The sequence below is a fragment of the Canis lupus genome, chromosome 18 (assembly GCF_003254725.2).
Source record: "Canis lupus dingo isolate Sandy chromosome 18, ASM325472v2, whole genome shotgun sequence".
Taxonomy (NCBI): Eukaryota; Metazoa; Chordata; class Mammalia; order Carnivora; family Canidae; genus Canis; species Canis lupus.
Genome location: NC_064260.1, coordinates 54992149 through 55020111, shown reverse-complemented (window position 1 = coordinate 55020111; position 27963 = coordinate 54992149). Strand labels below are relative to the sequence as shown.

Here is a 27963-nt window from a genome sequence, read left to right as displayed (position 1 = left end):
AACTGAACCTGGTAAACATCTAGTCTGCACTTTAATGACTGTGCATCTCTGCCCTACCTACAATAATGTCTTGTCTATTTCCATCTCAAGCTAATCTCATTCTGAAAGATGAATATAATGCCTCCTCTAATCTTCTCCAACTATTTGAAGAGAGAAAAAATAAAACATGAAAAACAAGGGAAGCTAAAATGGACCTACAAAGCCTTACTTAGTTATTAACAGAGCCCCAAAAGAGTAAATATTTTGTCCAAAGGGTTAAAATTAAAATTTTGAATCCACTGCTTACTTGTCAGATTCAGTTAGAATATAATGAAGCAATACGGGTGAAAACATTTGTATTACAACAATAAAGATAATACTGTGATAACCACACAAATGCTTGCTATGTAATAGCTCCTGTGTTATTAAAATATTTCATCTTCACAATAACCCAGAGATTTTCTACTGTTATCCTCATTTTGCAGACAAGCAAATAAGGCTCTGAAAGCTTAGGTGACACCTAAAGTTAAAATTAATAAGGAGGAGCACCTGGGTGGCTCAGCAGTTGAGCAGCTGCCTTTGGCTCAGGGCATGATCCCGGAGTCCCGGGGCTGAGTCCCACATCAGGATCCTTGTATGGAGCCTGCTTCTCCCTCTGCCTATGTCTCTGTCTCTCTCCCTGTCGCTCATGAATAAATAAATAAAATATTTTTTTAAAAAATTAAATAAATAAATAACAATTAATAAGGAATAAAGCTAGGGCTGCCTTAATCTAGCGCCTACTCGCCAAATCAGTATGGTGGCCCACATTTCAAACTGCTTTGATTTCCCCTTCTTTTTTTAAAAAAAGATTTTATTTATTTACTCACGAGAGAACCCAGAGAAAGAGTCAGAGACACAGGCAGAGGGAGAAGCAGGCTCCATGCAGGGAGCCTGACGTGGGACTGGATCCCTGGTCTCCAGGATCACGCCCTGGGCCGAAGGCGGCGCTAAACCGCTGAGCCACCAGGGCTGCCCCATCAATTTTTTCTTAGTGACTCTCTTCTACTTCTAGGAAGCTTGTTCAAGTATACAAATTGAAACCCACCAATCAAAAGAGAAGCTTTTCTCTCCTAAACCTCATTCCACTCATCCCAAGCAAAACTGTAAAACAACATAAAACCATCTAAAACAGTTCTTCATTGCTGGGCCCAACCCAGAGCACTTACCTTGGGCCTGAAGAGCTCCATGACTGCAATCTTCCCATACATGCCCACCTCCTTGACGGGCCGAAGCCCCTCAGCAGTGACCACATAGATCTCCAACCTCGTGTTTTTGGCGATCAACAGGTTCAAGTCCTCGGCTGAAGTAAAGTGTCCTGAAAGGAACAGATCCTCTTAACTTTGGAAGCCAGAACAGCATCTAAATAATCCTATCACTTCCCCTTAAAAACCTCCAGAAATCTCATTTACTTCATATATTTCTCTAGCTCCCTCCATTCACTTCCTTCTTGCCAAACCCAGCACCTCGGAAGAGTTCGCTTCGTACGCCGACGAGAGCTACTTCCCTAATCAGGCTAAGAAAACTGGATTGGGCCTGAGGGCAGCATGTCCTGCAGCTGACAAAGACTGTGAAAGCCTTTCAGATTTTCCTTCTGTGCCCTCAAATTTTACTTCTCCTACTGCAGCGGCAGACTTACCTCGTTAAGAGACGCTGGGAAGAAAAAGAGAGAGAGAGAGACACGCTGCGAAGTGTTCATCTCCACCCAGTCCTTACTTAAATCCTCACAAAATCTCTAACAGCAGAACGAATGCAAATTCTGCGCTTTATATGAAAACGCAGTTTTGTCCACACCTCTTCGCCTTCCCCACCGGCAACGAATACCCCCCAGTCCACACTCCTTCAGGGCTTCCCACTCTCCAAAAACAAGAGTTTCGTTTTGGAATCACGATCAGAGTCTACATGAACACACAAATGTGAAGTCCTGGCATTCTGCTAAGGACGTGGATCGGGATGGTTATTCCGGGTTCTGGATATTTTGTGTCCTCTGTGATCCTTTAAAGAGTCAACAGGCAAACCCAGCACTGGGCTGGGCCATCCAAACCCTCTTTTTCCAGCAGCTCCCTCGGGTAAACAGCAGCCCCAGGCGAGGAGGAGGACTCTGCTTCGGGGGAAGGCGCACATTCCTCACGTCCCTCCGCCTCCTGCACCTCCCAGGCTCTCCGGCACGAAAATTCTGACCCTCCGAGTCGCCATCACCCCGGCCCCTTCCCCTGACCGCGCGAGGCCAACCTCGGGGCCCAAGCAGCGGCGCGCGATCAACTCACGCTCCGCTCCCCGTCCTCGTGGGCCCGTCCCCGTGCCCGGAGGCCAAGTGACCTCCCAGAACCAAGGGGGACCCTCGCCCGCGGCTCTGCTCCCCAAAGGCCGTGCCGAAGCAGCTTCCTCAAAGTCGCGGGCCGGGGGGCGGGGGGGGCTCGCTCGGCCGCCAGCGCCTTCCGGTCCCGGGGGCCGCGGGCCTCCCTAGGCCTCGGTCCCCCCCGGCTCCCTCCCTCGCGAGGTCCCCCGCCCCGGCGGCCTCACCGGTCACGCAGCCGTTCACGGCGGTGGGCTTCTGGGCCGTCACCACGTAGTTGTACGACATGTCGAGGTCTGGGGCGGCGGTCGAGCGCAGCGACGGAGAAATGGACACCGGCGAAGAGACGGCGGCCCCCACCCGCGCGCGGCCAACTCCACTGCCTCCGCCTCCGCCTCCGCCTCCGCCTCCGCCCCGGACACACGTTGCGGGCCAGAGCGGCCGCGTCGCGGGGCATCACGGGACGGCCTCCCTGGCCTCTTGGAGGACTCGCGGAGCCCGAGGCGGCCAATCGAAGGAGGCCCCGCCCCTCGAGGCCCGCCCCTCGAGGCCCGCCCCCAGAAGCCCCGCCCCGTCTCTTGCCGCCGGAGCCCGCAGTGCCCGGATGAGAGCGCGCCGTCGGGGTCGCGGAGAAGCTGCGGCGGCTACGGAGGTGTCCGGGGCGGGCGCGGGCGCGGGCGCGGGCGCGGGGCGGGGGCGCGCGGCTTCCTGTCCGCCCTCGGAGCCCACCCGCCACCCTCGGCCCCAGTCCGCCGCCCTCGCTCGTCCGTAGATGCCGTCCTCTCCGCCTCCCGCCGCTCCGGGAGCTTCGAGGCTCTTCTCGCCTTTGGAACCGGAAGTGCTGCGGAGGCCTAGGGAGGGACGGAGGCGACGGCACCTGGTGCGCCTCCCTGGCCGGAGCCCAGGTCCGGACCTCCGCCCCCTGGGCGCCCCCTGCTCCTGCAAACTGGGCCGGTACCGTCACCTGGGCCTGGACTGATGGGTGACCCGGCCTCACCTCGAGGGACACGAGGAGGCTCGCCTCTCCCTTTATTTTTGTTTATTTTTTTTTGGAAATCCCAATCCACGTTTATCTATTTATTTTATTTTTTGATTTTTATTTATTTACGATAGTCACAGAGAGAGAGAGAGAGAGGCAGAGACACAGGCAGAGGGAGAAGCAGGCTCCATGCACCGGGAGCCCGACGTGGGATTCGATCCCGGGTCCCCAGGATCACACCCAGGCGCCCAACCGCTGCGCCACCCAGGGATCCCTCACCTCTCCCTTTAAAACTGTTCTATTTTTCTGACCTAGAAGAGCCCACTGGGCCCTTTGCCCAGCAATGTTAGCGTCCCTGCTGCTGTACCAAATTCTGGCCTCAAACACAAAACTAGAATTTTCCTGGTTAACGTTCCAGCCCCGCAATCTCCGGGCCGCTCCACATCAGACAGGCTTTGCAAAGGGTAGGGGAAGCCACGAGGCCTAGAAAAGAAAGCGACCTCCCTTTTACAGATGAGGAAGCTGAGGTTTAGGGGACTTGGTTTACCCAAGATGGCCCGGTCAGTCCGAGGCAGAGCTAGGTGGGGAATCTAGTGCCAGCTCTTTCTGTTGCAGACACAGCCTAAGTTCCTGGATGACCCCAAGATACCTTTGCACAGGCTGAAACTGGAGGGAGCTAAGATGTCTTCGTAGTTTATTTGTGTGGTTTCCCACACCAAGGACTCTGCTGGACTTTGGAGGCCCTGAATTACTGGTAGAAAGAACACAGGCTCTGTAGAAAGACTAGGCTTGGTTTTGGGTCCTCCTTCTTACCAGTACGATCTTGGACAAGTCACCAGAGCTCTCTGAGCCTGGTCCCCAGAAGTAAAATAGAGTCACAGCTTCAGTTGCGTCCTTCCTGGTGTGGTGCCAAGACCAAGTGTGTGAAGGTCTTCGTAAACTAATTTCACTGCACACAATACCCACGTAAGAGATGAAGTTATTCTGTGGGTAACGGCTCTTGTGCTGCTCCCGGGCACAAAGGCAGCCCTATGCCCGACGTGAATCCGTCTGTCTTCTGGCAGCCAAGCGCAGGTGTGAACCTTGCTCAGCCCCACGCTCTTCCCCATCCCCAGTGCACGTACTAGAGTTTGGACTTGGATCAAAGTCTGGGGCAGCTCCCTCATTACTAGGGCCCTGGAAGCGTGACTGCCAGTAGGCTGCCAGTGCCTCCAGCAGCTCATACTGTCACCCTCTTCAGGTGCTGCTGCCACCTTCACTGTGAGTAGACCCGGGGAGCATCCACAGGATTTCGAATCCTCTGGCAGTTCATTGCGAAGGTGTGGATTCAGCGTGCTTTAGAGCCTTCCCCACCATGGTGAGTGCCCATGAGGGCCAGGGCAGAAGAAGGACACTGTGGTCTTGGAGCAGTGGAGGCGCCAGCTCTAGGCATGCTGAAGTTCCCTACACCCTGACCAAGAGATGCTGCTGCCGCCTGTGATTCAGAGAGGTTAAGAGAGAAGGTCACCCTCCCTCTTAGGGCTGGATCCCTACTTCCCTCCATTGCCCAGGGCTGCAGCTCCTGAGTCCCTGCAGGGGCCATCTGGTCCTGGTCTAGGTAATGCGTTTAGATTAGAACCTTAGATTACAATGTTAATAGTTACTTACTCTGCAATAGACATTATATCAACAGCAGAAGGAGCCATGAAGGATCTGATGCCTGTTCCTGAGCCGGGGACAAGTGTGGGCTAGTCCCAGAGGTAGGATCTACAGTGTGGGAGGCTCAGCATGCCCCTGGGCATTGTTCCAGGCCCACTCCAGAACTAGATGCAAACCAAAGCAGGCCTTGGACAGCCTTGGGTTCAAATTTCAGCCTGTCACCAACCAGAGACCTTCGTACAAGAGACTCGTCTTCTCTGAGCCTTTTCCCCACCCCCACCCCTATCCCCATCCGCAATGTGAGGCAGATTAAGGCCCAATCTCCAAGTGGCTGTGAGCTATTGATCAGACTAGAATCCTGGGGTCCTCACTCAGTGCCTGATCAACTTTTCCTTTTCCATCCTGTCAGGCTACTGAGAACCAGGGTTGGTCCTGGTCTCCGAGCCCTCCTCTGGCTGTTTCAGAAGTGGTTGCAAATCCCAGGCAGGACTGTCAGGGATGGTGGGGGTGGGGGTGGGGGACACATTCTTGGAGGGTGATGGCACTGGAGGCTGGGCTTGAAGTTAAGACCAGCTCACAATTTCTTTGCATATTCCAGTCCCCGGAGGGCTCTCAGAGCTACAAGCCTATGCCCTTACTAGGCCGAGACCTCTGCCAGTCTCAGCCTCCCTTCAGCCTCTGGGGAAAGCAGCATGATAAGGCTAAAATGGAACTCTCTTTGGAGCCAGGCCGACCTGGACATTTGCTGTCTGTGTGACCTTTGGCAAAGTCATTAAACTATGCCTTGGTTTCCTCTCCATGCCAATCTTTCCTCCATAGGTTATTGGGAATATTTATTGAATGAAATATGCTCAAAAAGCACTTAGACCCCGCACCTGGCTTTTAGTCAATACCTGGAAACAGAGCCAGGAATAACCAGGTTTTTTTTCTGCTTGCTTCCTGCTGACCTGGGCTGCTCTCCTTAGCCCAGGAAAGGCCAGAATTTGCTCAAAGGAACCAAGTGCCTGCAAGGAAATGCCCCTCGACAGGCTCAGCTGTGCTGCCCAGGGCCACCAGGCGGCGCTGGGAACCTGCCCTCTGGGCCTCTTTGGGCTGCTGTCTCTCTTTGGGTCAGAGGCAGAAGCTGCAGCCTGCTCTACAAACCTCGTTCAGCTCACACCAGCTCTTCAGAGCCTGCGTGAGAAAGGGAATAACCGTCGTTTATTCAGTTATTTTTCCATAACAGGTATATACTCTAGTTTATTAAGTCACCGATTCACTAAAGAAAACAAAGGTCAGAACAACAAGGTGGCTTCCCTGAGTTCTCACAGCTGGTGAGAGTCAGACAGGGGATTTGAACCCAAGAGCTCGTGACCGCAAAACCCAAACCCTGTGCCATTCTGGCCCCAAGGCTGCCTACTGCTGGCGACTGTGTCAGCTCAGCTCTACCTTCAGGCCAGTTGCTCGAGACCCTCCCACCAGAGGTTCCCCATGGCCAGGTCCCACCTTCTGCTTCTGAGGACCTGCCCACCTCTTCCTCGTGGTCATTGGTTGCTCAAGTCATTCTAACTGGCTTCCTGGCCCGGCTACCGTAGGATTTCACCACCATGGTGTGTACTCTCCCTCTGCTTAGAATAGCCTCTCCTTTTTCCCTACCACCCCACACCATGGCTCTCACATTCTTTGCTTTCCTAACTCCTACTTATCCTTTGCAGAGACTCCCAGGATCTACTGAGGAGGTGGTACAAGTGCATTCCTCTTGTGTAGCACTTCCCATAGCATGTGGAAATGATATTTGTGTTTCCATCAAGGGCAAGACCAGCATTCTGTTATGTCTTCACTCCCAGTGCCTGGCACTAGGAACCCGGAGAGGCTCAGGAGGTGTTGTTTGTCCAGTACCAGAGGCCCTAGTTGGAATAGCAAATGAGTGTGGGGTCTCTTTTGTACCTTCTGGCACAGGTGCCTCAGCGTGGAGCTTCCCCTCTGACAGGAGAAGGCTGTTGGGCCCTAATTTTATTAATTTTTTCTAGACTCAAGACTCTGGTTCCTTTCTTTTTTTATATTGAGGCTTTTTTTCCAGGTAAATTTAAGCCACGGTCCAAAACATGCCATACGTTTTGCTGTCAATAAGTAGTCCCAAATATAGAGAACTCACAGAAACATCCAGCTAATAGAGTCGTGCCCAATTCAAATTACTGCTGTGTCCCTGGAGTCTTTATGGCTGAGGAGTCTTTTTTTTTTTTTTTTTTTTTAAAGATTTTTTATTTATGAGAGAGAGAGAGAGAGGCAGAGACACAGGCAAAGGGAGAAGCAGCCTCCATGCAGGGAGCCCGGACATGGTACCGGGCTGCAGGCGGCGCTAAACCACTGAGCCACTCGGGCTGCCCTAGCTCAGGAGTCTTAACCATAGCATTGTGGCTGGGCAGCATGGGAGTGTCCCTGTCGCTATACCTGGAACTTCCTCCTGACTCTTCTCTTGTAGAACTCCAAGAAGCTGGTGAACACAGTGGAAGGCTGTGCTGATGATGCCCTTGCTGGTCTGGTGGCCTGCAACCCCAACCTGCAACTTCTACAGGGCCACCGTGTGGCCCTCCGTTCTGACCTGGACAGCCTCAAGGGCCGGGTGGCACTGCTGTCAGGTGGGGGCTCTGGCCATGAGCCTGCCCATGCTGGTGAGTAGTCTGGGCCAGAGGTGGGGGCCAGATGCTAGGCAGAGTGGATGGGGCCTCCCAGAAGATCCTCAGTGCTGCTAGGACAGAGCCCTGGTCAGGTCCTGATTCCTTTTTGTTTGTTTATTTTTTAAGATTTTATTTATTTATTCATAAGAGACACACAGAGAGAGGCAGAGACCCAGGCAGAGGGAGAAGCAGGCTCCTTGTGGTGAGCCCGATGCAGACTTGATCCCAGGTCCCTGGGATCACGACCTGAGCCAAATGTAGATGCTCAACCACTGAGCCACTCAGGCACCGTGGTCCTGGTTCCTACTGTCTCAATCCCTCAGGCTGTGATCTGGGGCCAGTCATGGTCTTTCTCTGGGCTTCAGTCTGTATGTCTTTAAAAACACAAGGTTGGGCCAAATCATCTCTATGGCCCTGCCAGTTCTGTGAATCCTGGCTTTCCAGGCCCCCACTGACCCTTTCCCTCCCTCATGAAGCCTTCTTGACATTTCCAACCTAGGGTGGTATCCCTCTTCTGAATTCCCACCCCACATTTTCACTTGCAACACAGACAGTCGTGGATTGCTTCCTGTTCAGTGCCGGGCGTGTGAGCCTTCTCAAGAACTTCCGGGGGTGGGGGCGGGGCGGGGGACACCAGGCTTTGTCCCCTGTAACCTTTCCTATCTCCCTTGACAAATCCATCCATCCACTAAGCAACCTTACCTGTTGTTACCTGGTACTGTTTGGGGCCCTAGGGGTCTAACAGCAAACCAGAAAGATAGGGGTCTGCCCTCACAGAGCTTCTGTTCTCCTTTGGGGAGACTGTAACCAGGTAAACATGTAAGTGAAAGAAAGCACCCCGAAGCATGTGTAGTGAAGTAGCAAAGACAAGAGAACAGGGAAAAGGAACAGGGAGTTGCTAGGGATGGGGTGATGACTGCCTCAGTTGGGAGATCAGGGGAGGCCTCTCCAAGGAGCCTGCTCTTCAGGAAAGGTCTATGGAGGGCGACCCAGATGCTCTTTCAGCACCAAGCACACAGTGGGACTCACCAAACCATGAAGCCCAGGAGCGTGGGAAGCCCTGAAGATGGCAGGCACAGGTCCCCAGCCAGCATCTCCTCCATTTCTAGGTTTCATAGGGAAGGGGATGCTGACAGGGGTCATCGCAGGGGCTGTGTTCACCTCCCCAGCAGTGGGCAGCATCCTGGCAGCCATCAGGGCAGTGGCCCAGGCAGGCACAGGTAAGCCTAGTGTGTGGGAGGGCTGCTGTGGGGAGGGCAGGCACTGATGGGGCCCTGCTGGCTGCTCCTGCAGTGGGGACCCTCCTCATTGTGAAGAACTACACTGGGGATCGGCTCAACTTCGGCCTGGCCCGGGAGCAGGCCCAGGCTGAGGGCATCCCCGTGGAGATGGTGGTCATTGGAGATGATAGTGCTTTCACCGTCCTGAAGAAGGCAGGCAGGCGGGGACTCTGCGGCACAGTGCTCATACACAAGGTGAGATTTCCCACCTGGGACGCTGGCTGGCCAGCGCCCTCATCCCCAACCTTCTCATTCCAGGCAGCACCTGGACCTTTCCAGCTACCCCATCCCCCCCAGGACCACTCCTTCCCCCGTGCTCCCTGATCCAGGAAGGCCCACCATCCCCTGAACTACCTAAGCCCAGAACCAAAGCATTCTTCCCAGACCCTTCCCTCTACTTCCCCCACACCGAGCCAGTTGCCCTGTCCTAGTGATCTGACTTCCGAATTGCCCCTAGAATGCACATGCCTCTCGGAGCCCTGCCCTTCCTGTCCCAGCCTTGGTTCGGTGCCCGTGTGCTCATGCCCAGCTGGCTGCAGCTGCTCCTCCCTGGGCTCCCCACCTGCTTCCTGCCAGGCTCCTCCAACGTGTGTGTTCCTCACATTGCCCCAAAGGTGTCTTTTGAAAATGTGCATCTGACCAGGGTTGTCCGCCTGCTGAAAGCCCTCTAGGGTTCCAAGAGTCAACGTAGGCTTCTTGGTCAGGCGCCCACCACACTCTTTTATTTTTTAATTTTATTTATTAAAAATAAAAAATTTTATTTATTCATTCATGAGAGACACAGAGAGAAACAGAGACGCAGAGGGAGAAGCAGGCTCCATGCAGGGAGCCCGATGTGGGACTCCATCCCAGGTCTCCAGGATCACACCCTGGGCTGAAGGCGGTGCTAAACCGCTGAGCCACCAAGGCTGCCAGCGCCCACCACATTTGTCCCTCCTCCCTGATTTTTTTTTCAAAGATTTTATTTTTATTTATTTATGAGAGTTAGAGAGAGAGAGAGAGGCAGAGACACAGGCAGAGGGAGAAGCAGGCTCCATGCAGGGAGCCCGACGCGGGACTCGACCCCGGGACTCCAGGATTGGGCCCTGGGCCGAAGGCAGGCGCCAAACCGCTGAGCCACCCAGGGATGCCCCTCCCTGATTTCTAAATTCCTTTCTTGTCAGCCCTCATAGGCCCCAGTAATACCAATTCACAGCAGCTCTGGGACTTTGCTGATACCTAGCCTAAGACTATGAAAATCCTTTCCCTGTCCAACCCCGCTTTGGCCTGGCTAACTTCCACAGTTCCATGAAGGGCCAGCTCTGACGTCTGTCATGTGGGGAGGCTTCCCTTCTCAGTGCTCCCATCCTGTTGTGATGTACCCCCTCCCAGTTAGTGTTGGGTTTGTGTCTGTTTCCCCAACCTCACCCTAGATTCAGAGTTTCTCCAAGATTGGGACTGTCACTCAGTCACCTTTTTTTTTTTTTTTTTGTAGCACACACTAAACGCTTGGCAAAAAGTGGGTGGGTGTGCAGGTTGGGAGAAGCTGCTGCCATGCATGTGCCATGGAGAAAACTCTAGGCTGGTCATCAGGAAACTGGCTGCCAAATAGCCAATAGTGTGACACTGGACCAGTCACCTCCCTTCTTTGGGCCCCTTTCTACATTTGCAAAGTCCCTTCTGGTTCCAACAGATTGGGGTTCTAGAAAATTCCAGGCAGGTGCCCTGTGAATACAGAGGGTGCATTGTTCTGCCCCAAATAGGGTGGGCCGGGCTGATGGGACAGAACAGTATGCCTTCTGCCCAGCTGGAAACAGCCCCGGCCCCTTCTCTCCACAAACAGCACACTGACTCCTTCCTCTGATCTGTGTGGGGACAGGTGGCTGGTGCCCTGGCTGAGGCAGGTGTGGGGCTGGAGGAAATCACAAATCGGGTGAACGTGGTTGCCAAGGCCATGGGTGAGTGCCAGCCCAGGGATTTGGAAGGGGAAGGTGGAAGGTCAAGGCTGACCTTGGGACAGACCAGGCACAGGTTCCCTGCAGGTGCATAGAAGGACTTCCTGGGTGATTCCCTGGGGGCTGAGGGAAAGTCTCCCTGGGGCCATTCCTGGGGTCCCGTAGCCTTGGGTCCCCAAGCTGTGTTTCTCCCTCACCAGTGAGGTGAAGAGTGTGGCAGCCTGGCTCAGTGAAGAGGGCTGTGGTGGGCAGGGCCCCCAAGGAATGCTGCTGCCCAGCCTGACGCCTGACACCAAGAGCAGAGCAGTCACCCTTTCCATGCCTCACTTCCCACAGGGACCCTGGGAGTGAGCTTGTCCTCCTGCAGTGTCCCTGGCTCCAGACCCACCTTTGAGCTCTCACAGGATGAAGTAGAGCTAGGCCTGGGTAAGTTTGGGGCCCCCCTTGGCCTGGCCCTGCCTGTGCTCTGATTTTCCCTGTATCTTCTACCCTGGCAGCGGTCTTCTTTGTTCACCTGGACCTGGTGCCATAGCGCTCTTAGTATTTTTTTAAGCTTTTTTTTTTTTTTTTCCAGTTTATTTAAGTAATCTGTATACCCAATGTGGGACTCAAACTCACAACCCTGAGATCAAGAGTCATATGCTTTTCTGACCAAGCCAGCCAGGTGCCTCATTGTATTTTTAAGTGGGCACTGGAGGCCCTTCTGGCGCGGCCTGCGTGGTCTCTTTACCTGCTTTGCTGTTCATACCCAGGGCTCTGGCCACAGGGGCTCTGTGCCCCACCTGCCTCCTTGCCTTTGCTCACACCGTTTCTGGGCCCTCATGCCCCAGCCAAAATGCAGGCCTCCTCTCAAAAGTGGTTCAGAGGCCACCCATCTCCCCTCTTCCTCCCCATTGTGCTTCCAGAGTGAGGAGCAGAGGCCGTGGGGCCTCACTGTGATTGCTTCTAGTTAAAGCTACTTAACTAGTTAAAAGGTAAGTAGTTAAGGCTCTGGCTGTGTCCACCACCCAGCCACAAGCTCCCAGGGAGTGGAGACTGTATCTTTTTCGTTATTCTGCCCATTGCTCCCCACACTCCTCACATCCACGGCGCCTAGCCTAGTGCCGAGCACTTTGTAAATCCTTGAGAAAAACAGGATGATTGAATCCCTCTTATGGGCCATTGGTGACTGAGTCTATCCACAGGGATCCACGGGGAAGCTGGTGTGTGCCGCATAAAGGTAAGTGGACTCCCTGGCCTGGGCTGGTCTAAGACCAAGGCCTTCCAGCACCACTCACTCCTGGCTCTCGCTCTGCCAGATGGCAAGTGCCAACGAGATTGTGACGCTCATGCTGGACCACATGACAGCCTCCTCCAACGTGTCCCATGTGCCTGTGCAGTCCGGTGAGGGGTTGTCCCGCTGTCTCCCAGCCTTTCCTCCTACTCTGGGCAGGGCACCTAGCGAGTCTCACATGGGTGTCGTGTCTGCACACAGGTTCCTCAGTGGTGCTGATGGTCAACAACCTCGGTGGCTTGTCGTTCCTGGAAGTGGGCATCATAGCTGATGCTGCTGTCCGCACTCTGGGTGAGCCCCACACCCTGGAAGGGGACCTCCCCAACCCCTGGCACGCCTTTCCCTGCAGCCCTGTGAAGCTGGACAGAAGTAGCCACGATGGGGTCTTGTGATGGCCCAGAGCAAGGACTGTGTGGGCAGATTAGCCAAAGCCAGACCATCATGGTGCCAGCTGATTGCTGGGTGCCTTGAGCCTCTCTCCTCATCTGTGAAGAGGGGACAACAGTAGTTCCTGCCTTTTAGGGTTGCTGTGAGGATTATGTGAGATTACACAGACATATCCCACTTAGCAGCAGGGCCTGGCACCCAGTTAGAACTCAATAAAGGAGACTTGTGATCATCTGTGTGCCCTATAGAGGGGCACCTCCAGGGAATGTGGTTGTTCGGGGCATCCTTGAGGGATGACCTGAGGGAATCTGGCCATCTCACTACTAACTTTGGGTCCTAGCTTCCAAAGTCCTTGTTTTCCTCTTACTGTTTCCTTCTCTGATGCTCTGAGGATGATCGCCCATCCTCCCCTCCTTCCCTCATGGACTCCCATGCTCTGGTATTGCAGAGGGCCGCGGGGTGAAGATCGCCCGTGCCCTGGTGGGCACCTTCATGTCAGCCCTGGAGATGCCTGGCATTTCTCTCACCCTTCTGCTGGTGGATGAGCCTCTCCTGAAACTGATTGGTGAGACCTGGAAGTTGGGGTCATCCAAGCCAGGCCTCCTTTTAGCCAGAAGGAGCCATAGGGGACTTGGAGAGACCTCATCAGGGCTGACCGTGACCTCTATAGAGACACTCTTTGTGGTTTCTCCAGCCTTCAGCTCTCACTTGAGTTGGTATTAGGATCCTCCCTAGGGACCCTCCACGATGCTTCCCTTATAAATAGTAGGCACTTGGTACTTGCTTATTGATATGGAGGGAGCCAGACACCAGGTGGGGAGTCCAGGCCCCACTTGATCCCTGACTGGCTGACCTGTGTCTCTGAGTCATCCTGCTGTCCCTAGATGCTGAAACCACAGCATCGGCCTGGCCTAATGTGGCCAAAGTCTCTGTGACTGGGCGGAAGCGGACCCGAGCAGCCCCTGCTGAGCCTCTGGAGGCCCCTGATTCCACTGCTGCAGAAGGTACCTTGCTGTTGTGGAGGGTGGCCCTGGGGCTTTGGCCCATGCCTCAAGGGTGCAGGATATGCAGGGGCTCTTGTACCCACACATCCCACACTGGTCAAGGTGGGCTGTGAAAGGGCCAAGTGGGCCTCTGTCACACTGTCCTCCATCTGCAGGTTTGCCCTTGAAGCGGGTGGTGCTTGTGATGGAGCGGGTGTGCACCACGCTCCTGGGCCTGGAGGAGCATCTGAATGCCCTGGACCGCGCTGCTGGTGACGGGGACTGTGGTACCACCCACAGCCGTGCTGCCAGAGGTTGGTGCTAGGGTCCCTCTGGGGTGGAGACAGGGGTTGGTGTAGAATATGGGTTCTGAGATTTTAGCATTTCATGAACCAGAACAATTTCAAAAGCATGGGGAGTGTCCACATGGAATGGCCAACATTTATTTTGCCAAGAGATAATTCATAGAATCTGGCATCCCTTTCACCTTTTTTTTTTTTTTTTTTTTTTTTTAATTAGAAAAGACTCTCCTAATGCTACAAATGTAGCAGGGTGGTCATTGCAAAATAAAATGTAATCTTGGTGGGATCCCTGGGTGGCTCAGCGGTTTGGCGCCTGCCTTTGGCCCAGGGCGCGATCCTGGAGTCCCGGGATCGAGTCCCGCGTCAGGCTCCGGGCATGGAGCCTGCTTCTCTCTCCTGTGTCTCTGCCTTTCTCTCTCTCTTTCTCTATCATAAATAAATAAAATCTTTAAAAAAAAAAAAAATCTAAACTGAAAAAAAAAAAAAAAAAAATGTAATCTTGGGATCCCTGGGTGGCGCAGCGGTTTGGCGCCTGCCTTTGGCCCAGGGCGCGATCCTGGAGACCCTGGATCGAATCCCACGTCGGGCTCCCAGTGCATGGAGCCTGCTTCTCCCTCTGCCTGTGTCTCTGCCTCTCTCTCTCTCTCTCTGTGACTATCATAAATAAATAAAAATAAAAAATAAATATTTTCTTTATAAAAAAAATAAATAAATAAAAATAAATAAATAAAATGTAATCTTTTTAAGATTTATTTTGTGGGGAGAGAGAAACTCAAGCAGACTCTGTGCCCAGTGTGGAGCCCAACACTGGGCTCCCCATCCCACGACCCTGAGATCATGACTTGAGCTGAAGCCAAGAGTTGGTTTGCACCACCAGCTGTACCGCCCAGGGGCCCCAAATGTTATCTTTTAAAAATTACGTATTTATGTAGGTATATGTGTATGTATATGCCCCAAGATCAAGAGTCGCATGTTCTACTGACTGAGCATCCCAAAATGTAGTTTTATAGTGAATAACTTTAGGTTCAAGGGAAACTCAATATAATTGTCCTTATTTTTCTCAGCTTACTGAGACTAATGAAAAGCTCTTAATTATCCAGCATAGTTCTATCAAGAATTAGGCCTACCCCAGGCCTGGCACAGCAGATAAAACTCCCTGCCCCCGAGGCTTGTGGCTTATGGTCAGGTGGGGGGAGGCAAACAGGCTACAGGAAATATCAGTAACTAAGATAGAGGATGGCGGTACAAAGGACTGAGGAGGAGAAATGAAGCAGGGAAACGAGGCACGGAACATCTCAGGATGAGGGTGTATGGGGGAGGCCTCACCTCCTAGGTGACTGCCAAGGTCCCTGTCATTCTCCATTTCCCAACCCTGCCCAGACCGCACATAGGATGCGGAAAGGGAGCTTTGAGAAGCTCCTGGGTTGATTCCCTCAGTCTCTGCCAGTGAGGTCAGGGCACAAGCAGATGGAAGGGAGGGGTCTCTGAATTCATTTTTCTCTGCCTGCAGCAATCCAGGGGTGGCTGAAGGAGGGTCCACCCCCTGCCAGCCCTGCCCAACTACTCTCCAGATTGTCCCTCCTGCTCCTGGAGAAGATGGGAGGCTCATCTGGGGCGGTGAGTACGAAGAGGCACTGGGACCAAAGGGCTGACACAGTGGGCTGCCAGGCTGCCTGAGGCCCAGGCCAGCCCCACGTGCTCAGTGTTCTGGTCCTCCCCAGCTTTACGGCCTGTTCCTGACTGCAGCGGCCCAGCCACTCAAGGCCAAGACAGACCTGCCAGCCTGGTCTGCTGCCATGGATGCTGGCCTGGAGGCCCTGCAGAAGTGAGCCAGAACCCCATGCCTTAGACCAAGGGTGGGCTGGGAGCAGTGAATGGTGTCACCTGCTCCCAGCCAGGCCCTGTCCCTACCCCCAAAGTGAGTCCCTGCAGGGAGTCTTACTCATCCTCCCTCCCTGCCAGGTATGGGAAGGCTGCTCCAGGGGACAGGACTATGGTATGTATTCAGCCCAGCCTTTCCCTTTCCCTCTCTTGAGTATAGAAGCCCTGGAGGCCACCGTCAGTGGCAGGGCCTATCCTCAGTCCCCTCTCCCTCACCTTATCCAGCTGGATTCCCTGTGGGCAGCAGGGCAGGAGCTCCAAGCCTGGAAGAACCCAGGGGCCAATCTTTTCCAAGTTTTGACCAAAGCAGTCCAGGTGAGTGAGGCTGGACCCAGCGACCCAGGAAGACAGACTTAGAGCCGCCAGGCTCCCATATCTGTAGGACTTTGAGCAAGTTAATATCCTTCCTGTACCCGTTTCCTCCTCCAAACATGGAGGAGTACCTGTCTCCGGGTAGCTCTGAGGCTTGAGATATGTGGAGCCCCAAGACAGAATCTAAGACATTGCAAGCCCTCAGTAGATGGTAGTCTCTTGCCTTGCTAGAGGTAGGCGACAGGTGACCTCTCTACCCTGATGATAGTACTTAGGGTGCTAATAGGGCTGGGACAGGAGGGTAAAAGGTCCTTGAACCTGCTCCCATACTTCCACCCAGAGTGCAGAAGCTGCAGCCCAGGCCACCAAGAACATGGAAGCTGGAGCCGGAAGAGCTAGTTACATCAGCTCTGCAAAGCTGGATCAGCCAGACCCTGGGGCAGTGGCAGCCGCAGCCATCCTCCGCACCATCCTGGAGGTCCTGCAGAGCCAGGGTGTGTGAGGGCCTCCGGGAGTGCCTCCTGGGCCGCAGGGCCTCTCTCACTGCTGTGCACAGGTGGCCAGTCACTTCCTCCTGTTTTCCCACTGTTACCCTCCCTCACCCCTTGTCCCTGTAGCCTGTCCTGAGTTCAGCAGAAAACCCTCTGCCAGCCTCCAGAATTCCTACAGGAATGCAGGCTGAGTGGGTCACTTACTGCTTTAGCCCTGCCTTTTCTCACTTCTGGGGTCATGCCGCTCTGCCCCCAGCCACCTTGGGGCCTCAGTGATACGCATTTTCCTAGGGTGGCAACATGGCCTTTAATTGGCCATGCTAATGTGGTTTTAAGGCTCCCTGAGAAAGGCCTGACCATGAGTGAGTGTGGAAAAGCAAGCGAATAAAAAAACCAGATTGAAACAAGAGCTTCTGGGGATCCCTGGATGGTTCAGCAGTTTAGCGCCTGCCTTTGGCCCCAGGGCGTGATCCTGGGGTCCTGGAATCAAACCCTGCATTGGGCTCCCTGCAGGGAGCCTCTTTCTCCCTCTGCCTGTGTCTCTGCCTCTCTCTGTGTCTCTCATGAATAAATACTTAAAAAAAAAAAAGAAAGGAAGAGAGAAATAAAAGAAAGAAGAAAAAGAAGAAAAGAAAAGAAAAGAAAGAAAGAAAAAAAAAAAGAAAGAAAGAAGAGCTCCTGCTGCTGCGGGACCTTTTTCCAAGGGTGTGAACCAGTAGGTCCACTACTGCCCCAGGTGCTAAGGCCCCAGCCCCTGGTTGGAATGATCATGACCCATCCACTACCACCCCCACCCAAGGGCAGGGTCTGCGCAGCTGGGCTGGCTCTACTGGGATCCCTAGTCCTGGTTTCCAGTACACACACCACACCTGAAAGGTGTGCTTTTCTCAGCACTAAACTGACAGAATTCACGTATTCTTCAGGAATCAAATGGGCAAGTGCGACGCCGGAAGGTATCACCACATTCTGAAGCTCAGTGGTTGAAGAGAAACTGCACCCAAGCCAAACCTCCGGTCTCTCTAGAGCAGTCACTGATGGCACGTGGGCAAGTGGGAGGGGGCTGCCGTGTCTGGTGCATGGTGGAGACAGTACAGCACACGCCTGGCGTGGGCATGATTGAGTCCTGATTTTGCTTCAGACCAGCTACATGAACTCCGGCCTACTATTTAGCCTTTTGGAACTCGTAGAATCAGAACAGTATCCATCTCAGGGATGTGCACAAGCACTGAAATGAACCAATGGACTCAGTATGGTCCAGGTGCTTACTTGCTGAGAGTTACTATCATCACCAGTGTCTGCACCCAACTCCTTCTGGGTCATCTGCTCCACTGCCAGGAGGTGTCTCTAGCTGGTCACAGTGGGAAGGGGGCTTTCCATGGGTTTTGGGCTTTGCCCAAACTTGGCTACAGGCTCCCTCAATCCTTGGGCTTCTGTTCAGGACCCCCTGTCCCCCCGTGGATGTGCACCATGGGTTTCCAATCACTACATATGGTGATTGGGGTGCACAGATGCACATACCCGGCAGCAAGAAGGGGACTGGCATAAACATCTGGCCTATAGATCCCAACTCTACCATTTCCTGACTGAGTGGCCTCAGTTACCAGTGACCAAGTCACTTATCCTTTCTGAGTTCCAGATTATAAAACAGGAAGCATTTCCTTCCTTGTGAGCTATACAAGTACCCAGAACCTTTTCATTACTAAGGGCATCGGCATCCACACACACCACAAGTCATACCATTCCAGGAGGATAGTCATGGGATCTTTGGGGCCTTTTGGTTTGTTCCTCCCCAGAGGCTTTTACAAGTTTCCCAGAGCTCATTTAACCACAATGTCATTACAATAGAGGAGGCTTTGATTCTTAAAAACATGATAAATGGAAATCAAGCTTCAGGTTACAGGCCTACCCATGTGGAAAGAGGGGGCGCTGGTCACATGACTGAGGTGTCTGGCAGTTATCTCAATGGCTTCAAAGGGTCCATCACTTGGAAGTTCAGTCAGTCCTGCTGACACCGGGCCGTGTGGGGTTGGAGTGGACAGCCAGCCTCCTCTCCACCTGCCAAGGGTAAATGCATCCCAGCCCCCAGGTATTGTGCCGCTTGTCACTAAGCACAGCAGTATGGAGCCTGGGACCTGGCAGGGCTCATTTGGAGAGGGCAGGAAAAGCCACAGTGCCATCACTTAAGAGAGGAACAAGATTTCTCCCGTCCTCACCCTAACCCCAGCTTCTCCTCAAGAGGCAAGCAGCTGTTCACCCTCTGGCATAACAGGAGACTGGGTTTGGCCAAGCAAGTCACCAGAAGGGGAAATAAGGCAGTCTGATACTCAGCAGGAAGCACCTTGGAAAGTGGCTGTGGCCCCTGGGGTCCGCTGGGCACAATGTACCACAACTTTGGCTTTTTTATGGTGAGCTGGAGAGTGAAAATCAGCTGGGTTGGCGCTTTGCCAAAAGAGCGAAGCTGAGCCTGCCCGGGGACAGGCAGAGAGGCCCTGATCTGGTGAGGGGCAGCAAAGGAAGTCTGAAGCACCCTTGAGGATCATCCCTGCTGGACAGGATGTTGTTGGAAAAAGAGGCTACCAGGGTTCATCAGGCCGCCTGACCGTGACGGGCATGAAAGTCATAGGGGAGGCCCGGATCTAGGCCAGAGCTGTAGCAGTAGAAGCAGAGCCACACGGTCACCATGTAGGCAGACAGGGAACATGGCAACATGAAACAGAACAGCAAAGAGCAGTCAGCTGCTCAGCTTCTCTGCAGAAGCTGCTCTGCTGCCATTCTCCCCCCATACTTCCATCACCTCGAGATGTTTGTGCCCAGCCTCACATCTTGGTGGGCTGGATGGAGATGATGGCTGATGATGCCCACCCCACGGGGGGGCGGCCCAAATGAAACACATGCCTTTACGGGAAAGCTGCTGGACACCATTACCATACAGATTGGTGTAGATAGATACCTCACTCTTCACATACAGATTGCCCTTGACTCCTGGCTCCTTTGAGCTGTCAAGATTTTCTGTCACATCCTTGGGGTCTAAAGGGGAAATCAGCCTGACCACACAGAAAGCAGGGGCAGCATGAGCAGCTGTGGTGCAGGCAGGAGGCCACAGTGAATGAAGAACGAAGAAAGTGACGCCAGGAAGGAGCCACCAAGCAAGGAGGGTGGACAGCAAATTGGTGGAATGAGCAGACACCCCCCCCACCACCACCACATGGAGGCCAGAAGAGATTGGGGCCCAGAGCCCAAGGCAGGTCTGTCGCTGAAACCAGACAGGAGCCCCGGGCAGGGCAGAGCTTCTGAGGGGAAGCACCTCCACCTGCTCCTGGGTGCCCCTTCCTGCTTCACTCCCCATCACGCAACAGGGGCTGGAAAGACAGGCAGAGACACAGGGGTTAATGGCATCACACCCTAATGTGCAGGCCTGAGTTCTTCAGAAAAACCCCCAATCTGTAGAGCGGTCGCCAGGCGAGCCACTTCATCTTTCAGGGAAGCCCCAATGTCCCTCGGCCTGACACACACCCCATCTCACCACAACCTTTGCCTGAAGGTTGGCCAAGAACAGGCAAAACCTACTCCAAGCACTGCACCCTTCAGCAAGCACCCGCTAGATAAGCTCCTACCCCTCAAGACTAGCTCCAAGACCGGAAAAGTAGAAATTACAACACCCTTTCTTCATGCTCAGGCACTTTCTTGGGGGAGAGAAGGCCATACTTTCCCCTCATGAAACCACAGAAATGTGAGGAGGGGACTGGCATAAACATCCGGCCTATAGATCCCAACTCTACCATTTCCTGAGTGAGTGACCTGAGTTACCAGTGACCAAGTCACTTATCCTGTCCACCTGTCCTCTCCCAAGAGGCAGGCCCCAGGAGCTGCTGAGCCCAAACAGCTATGTTTGTCACAATGGCTGGGATGTGCTTTGACATCTGTGCTCCCCATCAGCCAACCAAACCCCACCTTCAAGATACTGGGTTTCCCACCATGTTACTGAGTGGTCTTCCTAGCAAGGCCCAAGGCTTTCCTAGGAGAGTCTCCTCTAGACTCGGCCCCATCCCAAACTGGAAGGGGGAAACCAGGACGCCATACCTGTCCCTCAGTCAGGATCCCTGTTTCTGGGCGTTTCCAAGATGAAACCAGGAGGATATAGAGCACCAGTAGCCCAAAGACCACCACCAGCATCCCAAGGCTGTTGGCAAAGATAGCCTCACTGGGCAGATTGCTGTATGGTTGAGTGGCATTGTTCCTGAAAATGACAAAATAATGTGGGCCCCTGAAAGATTTTTCACCTGTTTTGGCCCAATAGGAGACCCAACACCATTAGCAGATGGTGAGAAAAGCTTCCAAGGACCATCTGTGACCTGAAGCACTAACGTACTAAGTCCCTACCACCACCACAAAAAACACGTGCAGACTGCTTTTTACCTCTGACAGAACTAAAGCTCTAAGAGGCATGATGAGCTTGCCCAGAGTCAGACAACTAGTAAATGGCACAGCCAAGACCTAAACCCAAGTCTGACTTCATATCTTATTTGCTTTCACTACCCACACCCCTGCCTTAAAAGAATGGGGAGACGGTAGTGGCTAGGCATGAAGGCTGCAATCTTAACTGAAACCCCAGCTCTGCCACTTCCTCGCTGTGTGCCCTTGGGTAAGTTACTTAACCTCTCTGTGCCTCAGTTCCCTTATTCGCAAATGGCAACGACGACAGTATCTACGTTATAAATGATTAAAGGATTCAATTTAAGGTACCTAGAATAGTTTCTGAGACATAGTAGGCACCAAGTCAATCTGAAGGTAAATAAATATTTGCTGACCAATTTACCAATCTCAACCTAAAGACTTCATGACCCTCCAGATCAGGAACAAGCTCAACCCCAAAGTCTCCCCTCCCTTGGCAAGGTCCTACGATCACAGGGTGCATCTTTTGAAGACCCTATGCTTTCCCGTCCATGTTAGAGCTGCCCCCCACCCCACTCACAAACTGAAGAAAAGCTTCTCGTTAATGCCAGAAATGACAGATGCGATGGACAGAGACAGGATGACGACTCCAAAGAAGACGTGGATGGGTTTAAGGAGGCTGCGCAGCCACACGGACATCCAGGGCAGCAGGAAGACAACAAAGCCCAAGAACCACTGTGGACACAGGGAGGAGGTGCCTGACCACACTGTGCTGTGCCCAGTGGTGCCCCAGGCCATCCCACAGCCCCCTGCCCTAGGGCCTCCTGCCCTGCGGTGGTCCCTCACCCTTTGTTACTGGCTCAAACCTCCCCCTAGGTGCCACTCCAGCTTTCATGCTGTGGTTGGATGCTCACCCAAACCAGCACATCCCATGAAATGCTTAGCTATGAGCCCAGTCTCCTAAAATCCCAGCCATCCCTGTGTGTCTCTGCTTCCTTCCAGTCCTGGCCCCTAAGACTCCTTGCTCATACGGGGTTGATGTCAAAATGCAAAAACCACTTCCAGAATTGCTTCCAGTTCAAAGAAAGGTGGGAATGGGAAAGGTGGAAAAGACCACCTGGAGTCAGTGTGGCACATGCTGTGATGAAGTTAGCTCAGCATGCTCCGGAATGACAGAGGAGTCGTGTGATGGGTAAGAGCAGGAACGGATGAGTGTGGGGAGCAGCAGTGTCCTATGGCTATTTAAGCTGCCACTGCTATGGGGATGTGGCTTGTGGGGCTGTGTCCAGGCAGTGAGCAGAGGGAGTGTGTGGCATGGGTGCAAGGAAAGCCCCAACCAGAGCCCACGGCCACCAGCCAGTAACAGGAACCCAAAGGGGAGAACGCACCTGGCAGGCAAAAAGGAAGACGGTGACAATGCCCAGCCAGCTGTGCAAGGAGTAGAGATTGGTGATCCTGGAGCGGCGGTGGAGCTGAAAGACGGCCACCAGCCCCAGCACGGTCAGGATGAAGGCCAGCAGGTGCAGCATGGCGTGGCCGATCTTCCATGGCAGCTTCGGCCCCACCCACGACTGCGGCAGGCGGTACAGCAGTGACGCTGCGGGAGAGAATGTCCCAGGGCCCAGACTCTTCCCCTCGTGCTCCCCTCCACACTGGGGGAACTAACCTGACATGGCCCCACACAGCTTCCCAACCAGGGGAGAAGGAGATGCTGGGATGCAGCACCCCCTCCTCAGCATCTCCTATCCCTGCGTCATTGCTGGGATAGCAGTTGGCCATGACGCGGGAAGAAAACATAGTAGTAAAAAGGGAGGAGTAGGCTTATCAATCTGCCAGTCTGTTGTTACATCATATATGCACTTGTGTGCAGCTCTGCAGGTAAAAAAGCAATGTCACATTCATTATTTTTTTCTAAGTGAATACTCACAACTGTTAGTGGTCACAAATGCAGGCTTTTTAGCAAAGTTAGATGGCCTATGTCCACATCCTGGCTCTGCCTCTTGGCTATTTGACATCTTGTTTCTAAATCTCAGTGTCGGGCAGCCCCAGTGGTGCAGCGGTTTAGCGTCACCTGCAGCCCGGGGTTTGATCCTGGGGACCCTGGATTGAGTCCCACGTCAGGCTCCCTGCATGGAGCCTGCTTCTCCCTCTGCCTGTGCCTCTTCCTCTCTCTCTCTGTGTCTCTATGAATAAATAAATAAAATCTTAAAAAAAAAATAAATCAATCAATCTCAGTGTCCTCATCTGTAACGTGGGGATAACAGCACAGCCCATCTCACAGGCTTCTTGGAAGAACAAAACAGGATGATGTATCTGAAGTACACAGGATAAGCTGCTATGATCCATGGTGTCATTGTTCCCATTTTACAGGTGGGGAGATGAGGTTCACCAGGGCCCCAAGGCCCAGCTCTGAATGCATGGGGCACAGATGAGTCTGGCAGAGCAAGCAGTTCCCTCATGTAATCCTGACTGGGGGACGAGAGGCTTCAGTCTTCCTCTCCCTAGCAGAAGTTGGCAGACTACAGCTCACGGGCCAAATCCAGCTGTTTTTTAAGTAAAGCTTTATTGGAACACAGCCACATTCATGTTTTCCGGTTATCTATGGCAGATAGATAACCAGTTGCAATGCAGGTCATATGGCTTGCAAAGCCTTTAATCTCTGATCCTTTATAGAAAGATACTGTCAACCCCTACCTTAGAGTATCTGTAAAGCTACCCTTCTCGGATGCCCCCATTCTCACCACTTTTTCCTACAAATGATACCTGGGCTCAGAAACAGCCCAATCTGTCCTACTCTCATAGCCCCAATAACTCAACAGTGACAAAAGCTCTACCACAGCCAGGGCTGGGCCACAGTATGTCTCCCATGACCTCGTACTCACCAGCACTGTAGAGTACCACTGAGCCAACAACCATGAATACTGGATGATAGTTGAACATGAGAAGGGTGCCATCCCAGGCAAAGCCACCATGCCACAACTGCACCCAATAGATGGTGAGGATGATGCACATCAAGCCCAGGAACCACAGTGAGTAAAAGGACAAGTAGAACCATCCCACAGCCATTCTGATTAGGCGCTCCTGGAAGAAGCGTAAGTCACATGTGCCTGCTGGCTCTGCTGGCTTGAGTGCATCCCACATAATAGCTAAAGGAAGTAACACTGAGCTTGCTTTTGCTGGAAGTGTGGACACTTTTCACTTTAGCTCTCCTGCTACCAGCCTGGGCACTGCCCCATGAGACTTGGAAGTCCTGATCTCTGGTTATGGACAGTAAGGATGGCCCCACCCCAGTACCTGGCAGCTCTGGAAAGGGGCTGGACATCAAGGCTCTTGGCCCAAAGCCCTGGGATTAGCCTCTCTTCACAGGGCCAAAAGGTAAAGAATCCACCCCATCCTATCCCACTGAAAAGAAGGGACAGGAATCCAAAGCCAGGCTAGATCACACAAATGCCTAGGCCCTCGGTTCTAACAGAAGGTGGAAAAATTATAATCTACAAGGAGTAAACACCCTGCTATTAGGCCAGCTGACAGGAAGTCCTATGATCTCCCACTTCTATAGGAAAGTTCTTCAGCAGCTGGTGAACTCTATGGGGCTAACCCTCCTATTGAGGAAGTAAGACCAGGCCTTCACTCTAGAGTCCCCACACTCTACACCTTGAATTGGACAAGCCTCAGATGTCCTAGGCCTGAGACTTCTGCTTTCTCTTCCTCTGGGGAAAGTTCAGAGGAGAAAAGAGGAAGCGAGAACTCATGGTCTAGAAAGCATGAGTTTATTTTGAGATTTTTCTATGTCCTTGATAAAGTCAGAAACCAGCTCTGGTTTCAGACACACATCTAGAGCCCTGAGCAGCTGCTCTTACAAACCAGGCAACTGGGCATGAGGGCTAGCAGGCAAATACACAAAGCCACAGGACCATCTCTGCTCTCAGCTAACATGTAGGTAGTATGGGCCCAGCTCTCAAGGCAGTCAGCCTGTCCCACGGACTCACACCAAGGAGGAGACACTAGGACATCCTGCAGTTGATACCTCTCAATCTGAACCAGCTAATAGAAAAAAAAAGGCAGGTCCCTTAAACAGCTAAGAACTCCCAAGGAGATAAGACACTTGATTCCTCACCCTGTAGACTTAGTGGCAGACTGACAGAGTGATGGCCGAGGCTCCAATTCTTATGAAGTGGGGCACCTTGAGCAAATCACTTAGCATTGGTAGGACTCATTCTTCTCATCTGAAAGAAAAGCACGGTAATGAGAATACACTGAAGAGCAGCCATGAGCAGACACCCCACCAGAACCCATGATCTCATTTGCTCCTGTGAGAAGTTATCATCCCCATTTTATAGATGAGGAAACTAAGGCTCAGGAAGATTAAATGCCAGCATTGGGACCCAGGAAATGGGCAGGAAGTTTCAAACCCTTGTCTGTTTGGCTTTAAGGCTCCTGTTTTTTCCCTTGACCATAGACTGTCAGAAGAGCAAGTGAGAAAATGTCCATGAGGACATTGTAAGGGCAAAGTATTCTACTATTGTCACAGCAGTCCATCCTACCTATAAGCTACAGCCTGAAGCTTGTGGCCTCCATGCCAGGCCAGGCCTCTTGGTAGCCCTGATACTATGCCATGCCAACTCACTCCATGGCAGGTGTCCACCTAACTAGAAACAGAAACAGACGCTGAATGCTCAATGTGACCCAAGTTGGCAGTAATCACTGAGAAGAGAAGACTCGAGGGGCTGGGGGAAAAACAAAAGTTCCATAAGGCTGAGGGTAAATAACACCATAACACCACCATCTTCATAGACGTTTTGTGGCTCAACTACAGAGCTCAGAGATTTGCCACCCAGCTTCAGAGGTGTCCCCTTAGTCTCTGTAAGAGCAGAGAAAGTTTCAAGTCCCCAGATGTTCAGTCATCCCCCAGTGAAGTCAGCATGAAGCACCTGGTCAGCAGGTTGGATCCATCAGACAATTATCTTTCATGACTTCCTTTTCCTTCGGAGAAGAGAAAACAAAAGTAAATACAATCCAAAAGGGCTGTATCCACCCTTCTACAACAGATTCTGGATTACTGCTCTGGGACAGACTTAAGAGTTCACCATGGGGACACTTTTCTGACAGAGGGCTGTGATGTTGTACTGTTCACAGTACACAGATGAGCCCTTCCTCTGCCAGAGAGTACGAAAGAAGAGAAAAAAGAATGCAGTGAAAACTGCAGCCCAAACTCTGAAAATATTCTCTCATTTATTCCATGACAGTAGGCTGTGCTATGGTTTCAGGATGGGCTCACCATAGTTTGGTCTCTGATTCTGCCCTCACTTTGTAAAGCCCCATTCTAAGGCAGATCAGCTCCTCTTCTATCAAGGGCCGGAATGGTAAATACTCTAGGCTTTGCAGGCCGTAGCCTCTTTCATGATTGTATCAGCAACTCTTCTGATGTAGTGCAGAAGCAATCATAGACAATACTTTCACAAAAGAACACAGCCATGTTCCCCAAAATGCTTATTTATGGGCACTGAAATTTCAGGTTCATATCATTTTTCATGTATCACAAAATATTATCCTTCTTCTTTCTGTTAATCAGTTAAAAATGTAAAAACCATGCAGGCGGTGCATCAGACTTCGCCGACCACAATCTAAGAGATGTACTCTCCAACCTAATACTCTCCTTGGTCCCTTGACAAAAAAGGGGTTCTGCCTGGTTGCAGTAAAACAGATCAGGCCCAGGGATCCCTGGGTGGCGCAGCGGTTTGGCGCCTGCCTTTGGCCCAGGGCGCGATCCTGGAGACCCGGGATCGAATCCCACGTCGGGCTCCCGGTGCATGGAGCCTGCTTCTCCCTCTGCCTATGTCTCTGCCTCTCTCTCTCTCTCTCTGACTATCATAAATAATAAAAAAAATAAAAAATAAAAATAATAACAGTCAGAGCTGAAATAAAAACTTAGAATTTGGGATCCCTGGGTGGCGCAGCAGTTTGGCGCCTGCCTTTGGCCCAGGGCGCAATCCTGGTGACCCGGGGTCGAATCCCACGTCGGGCTCCCTGTGCACGGAGCCTGCTTCTCCCTCTGCCTGTGTGTGTGTGTGTGTGTGTGTGACTATCATAAATAAATAAACATTAAAAAAAAAAAAAAAAAACAGATCAGGCCCCTGCGCAGGAAATAAGTTTCCGTTCAGCCCTTAATCTTAGGAAAAAGGACTCTATTCCGAATCCTTAACAATATTCACTTTTAAAATTTAGAACTACAAGCGGATGAAGGAACAGAAAGTCCATTCGTTGCCCCCACTTCCCAGATGAACGGTGGGGGAGGACTTGGGAATCCTGAGAGTCAGACTTGGGGCTCAAGCCCTAAGCTCTTCTCTGACAGATCAGAATCACTGGGACCCGAAGTAGGAAAGTGGCTTTGGCCACGGTGAGCGGCACGGCTGGCACAGGAACCCAGGTTCGCTTCCCTCAGCTCCGAGGGCTCCTCGGGTCCAAATGCAGCTTCTGCAAAGTCGGGTTCCCCGAATTCCAACCAGGAGGTGGATAAGCAAGGCGCCCCTCAGCGCCACTGATCACAGACCGGCCCTCCCGGCTGCGCACTGCCCGGCTCTGGCCCTGGTGCCCCGGGAACGGCTCCGGGAGCCCGGATCCCCCGCCCCAGCGTCCTCCGCAGGGGCCAAGGGCCTTACCGGTCCCGGCTGGCCTTCGGCTGACAATTAGGGCGACGGGCTCCGCTTGCGGACAGCGACCCCCGAAGCGCTTCCTGCCTGTACAGACACACCTGCGGGAGGAAGGGCGCGGACAGCGGCGTCCCCTTCCCTACAAGGGGGGTGGCGAGCGACGGCGCAAAGCAAGGTGGCAGGCGGCCCCGCTCGAGCTCCTCCTCACCTCGGGGGGTCGCAGGGGTCTCCGAGGCCCGCCTCCCTCGCCGCCCCACGCGCCCGGCCGGCACCGCAGCCGCAGTGAGAGGGCCCCGCGCCACCGTCCCCTCTTATAGGCGCACGGCACTTCCGGTCGCGCCCGCGGCCCCCTGGGAAATGGAGTCCCAGGCCGCCGGCTGCCAGCCCCGCGTCCTCCGCGGGCGTTTCTTCCCCAGGCAGGGAGCGCCGCCGCCGCTCGGCCCGGGCCGTCACCCCCACCTCGCGCTCGGCGGACGGCTGGATGCGGCGG

At 53.1% G+C, this 27963-nt stretch overlaps 3 protein-coding genes across 19 annotated transcripts in view; 1 reads left to right on the top strand and 2 right to left on the bottom strand.

Moving 5' to 3' along the window:
* Nucleotides 1-2732, bottom strand: part of DDB1 (damage specific DNA binding protein 1) — a 32679-nt gene extending 29947 nt beyond the window's left edge. Inside the window, exons 1-2 of the mRNA XM_025446546.3 lie at nt 2542-2732; nt 1188-1336 (exon numbers count right to left, since the gene is read on the bottom strand). Of these exons, the coding sequence (XP_025302331.1) occupies nt 1188-1336; nt 2542-2602 (210 nt within the window). The 5' untranslated portion in view covers nt 2603-2732. The remainder of the gene's footprint in view (nt 1-1187; nt 1337-2541) is intronic.
* Nucleotides 2733-2873: 141 nt separating this feature from the next.
* TKFC (triokinase and FMN cyclase) lies at nt 2874-16840 on the top strand. Of its 10 annotated transcripts, none has more exons than XM_025446496.2 (19): nt 2874-2966; nt 4534-4650; nt 5902-6156; nt 7393-7582; nt 8698-8808; nt 8882-9063; nt 10727-10805; nt 11139-11228; nt 11987-12021; nt 12101-12185; nt 12277-12366; nt 12911-13027; nt 13347-13466; nt 13622-13759; nt 15258-15364; nt 15469-15572; nt 15710-15743; nt 15854-15943; nt 16281-16840. In XM_025446496.2, the coding sequence occupies exons 5-19, from the start codon at nt 8715-8717 to the stop codon at nt 16440-16442; spliced, it is 1527 nt and encodes a 508-aa protein (XP_025302281.1). In that variant the 5' UTR covers nt 2874-2966; nt 4534-4650; nt 5902-6156; nt 7393-7582; nt 8698-8714; the 3' UTR covers nt 16443-16840. The 10 variants fall into 10 exon arrangements, with proteins under 10 accessions (XP_025302281.1, XP_025302275.1, XP_025302279.1 ...); XM_025446499.3 differs by lacking the exon at nt 2874-2966 and adding an exon at nt 3238-4367; XM_025446490.2 differs by lacking the exon at nt 5902-6156.
* Nucleotides 16841-18267: 1427 nt separating this feature from the next.
* Nucleotides 18268-27937, bottom strand: LOC112659544 (lysosomal membrane ascorbate-dependent ferrireductase CYB561A3). 8 transcript variants are annotated; one of them, XM_025446510.3, is made up of 9 exons: nt 27483-27937; nt 25755-25806; nt 25368-25472; nt 24941-25049; nt 23706-23904; nt 22212-22420; nt 21404-21558; nt 20512-20668; nt 18268-19790 (listed from the first exon to the last, which is right to left on the bottom strand). In XM_025446510.3, the coding sequence occupies exons 5-9, from the start codon at nt 23887-23889 to the stop codon at nt 19767-19769; spliced, it is 729 nt and encodes a 242-aa protein (XP_025302295.1). In that variant the 5' UTR covers nt 23890-23904; nt 24941-25049; nt 25368-25472; nt 25755-25806; nt 27483-27937; the 3' UTR covers nt 18268-19766. The 8 variants fall into 8 exon arrangements, with proteins under 8 accessions (XP_025302295.1, XP_048952491.1, XP_025302298.1 ...); XM_049096534.1 differs by having other exon boundaries at nt 27682-27937; XM_025446513.3 differs by lacking the exon at nt 25755-25806.
* Nucleotides 27938-27963: the final 26 nt, after the last annotated feature.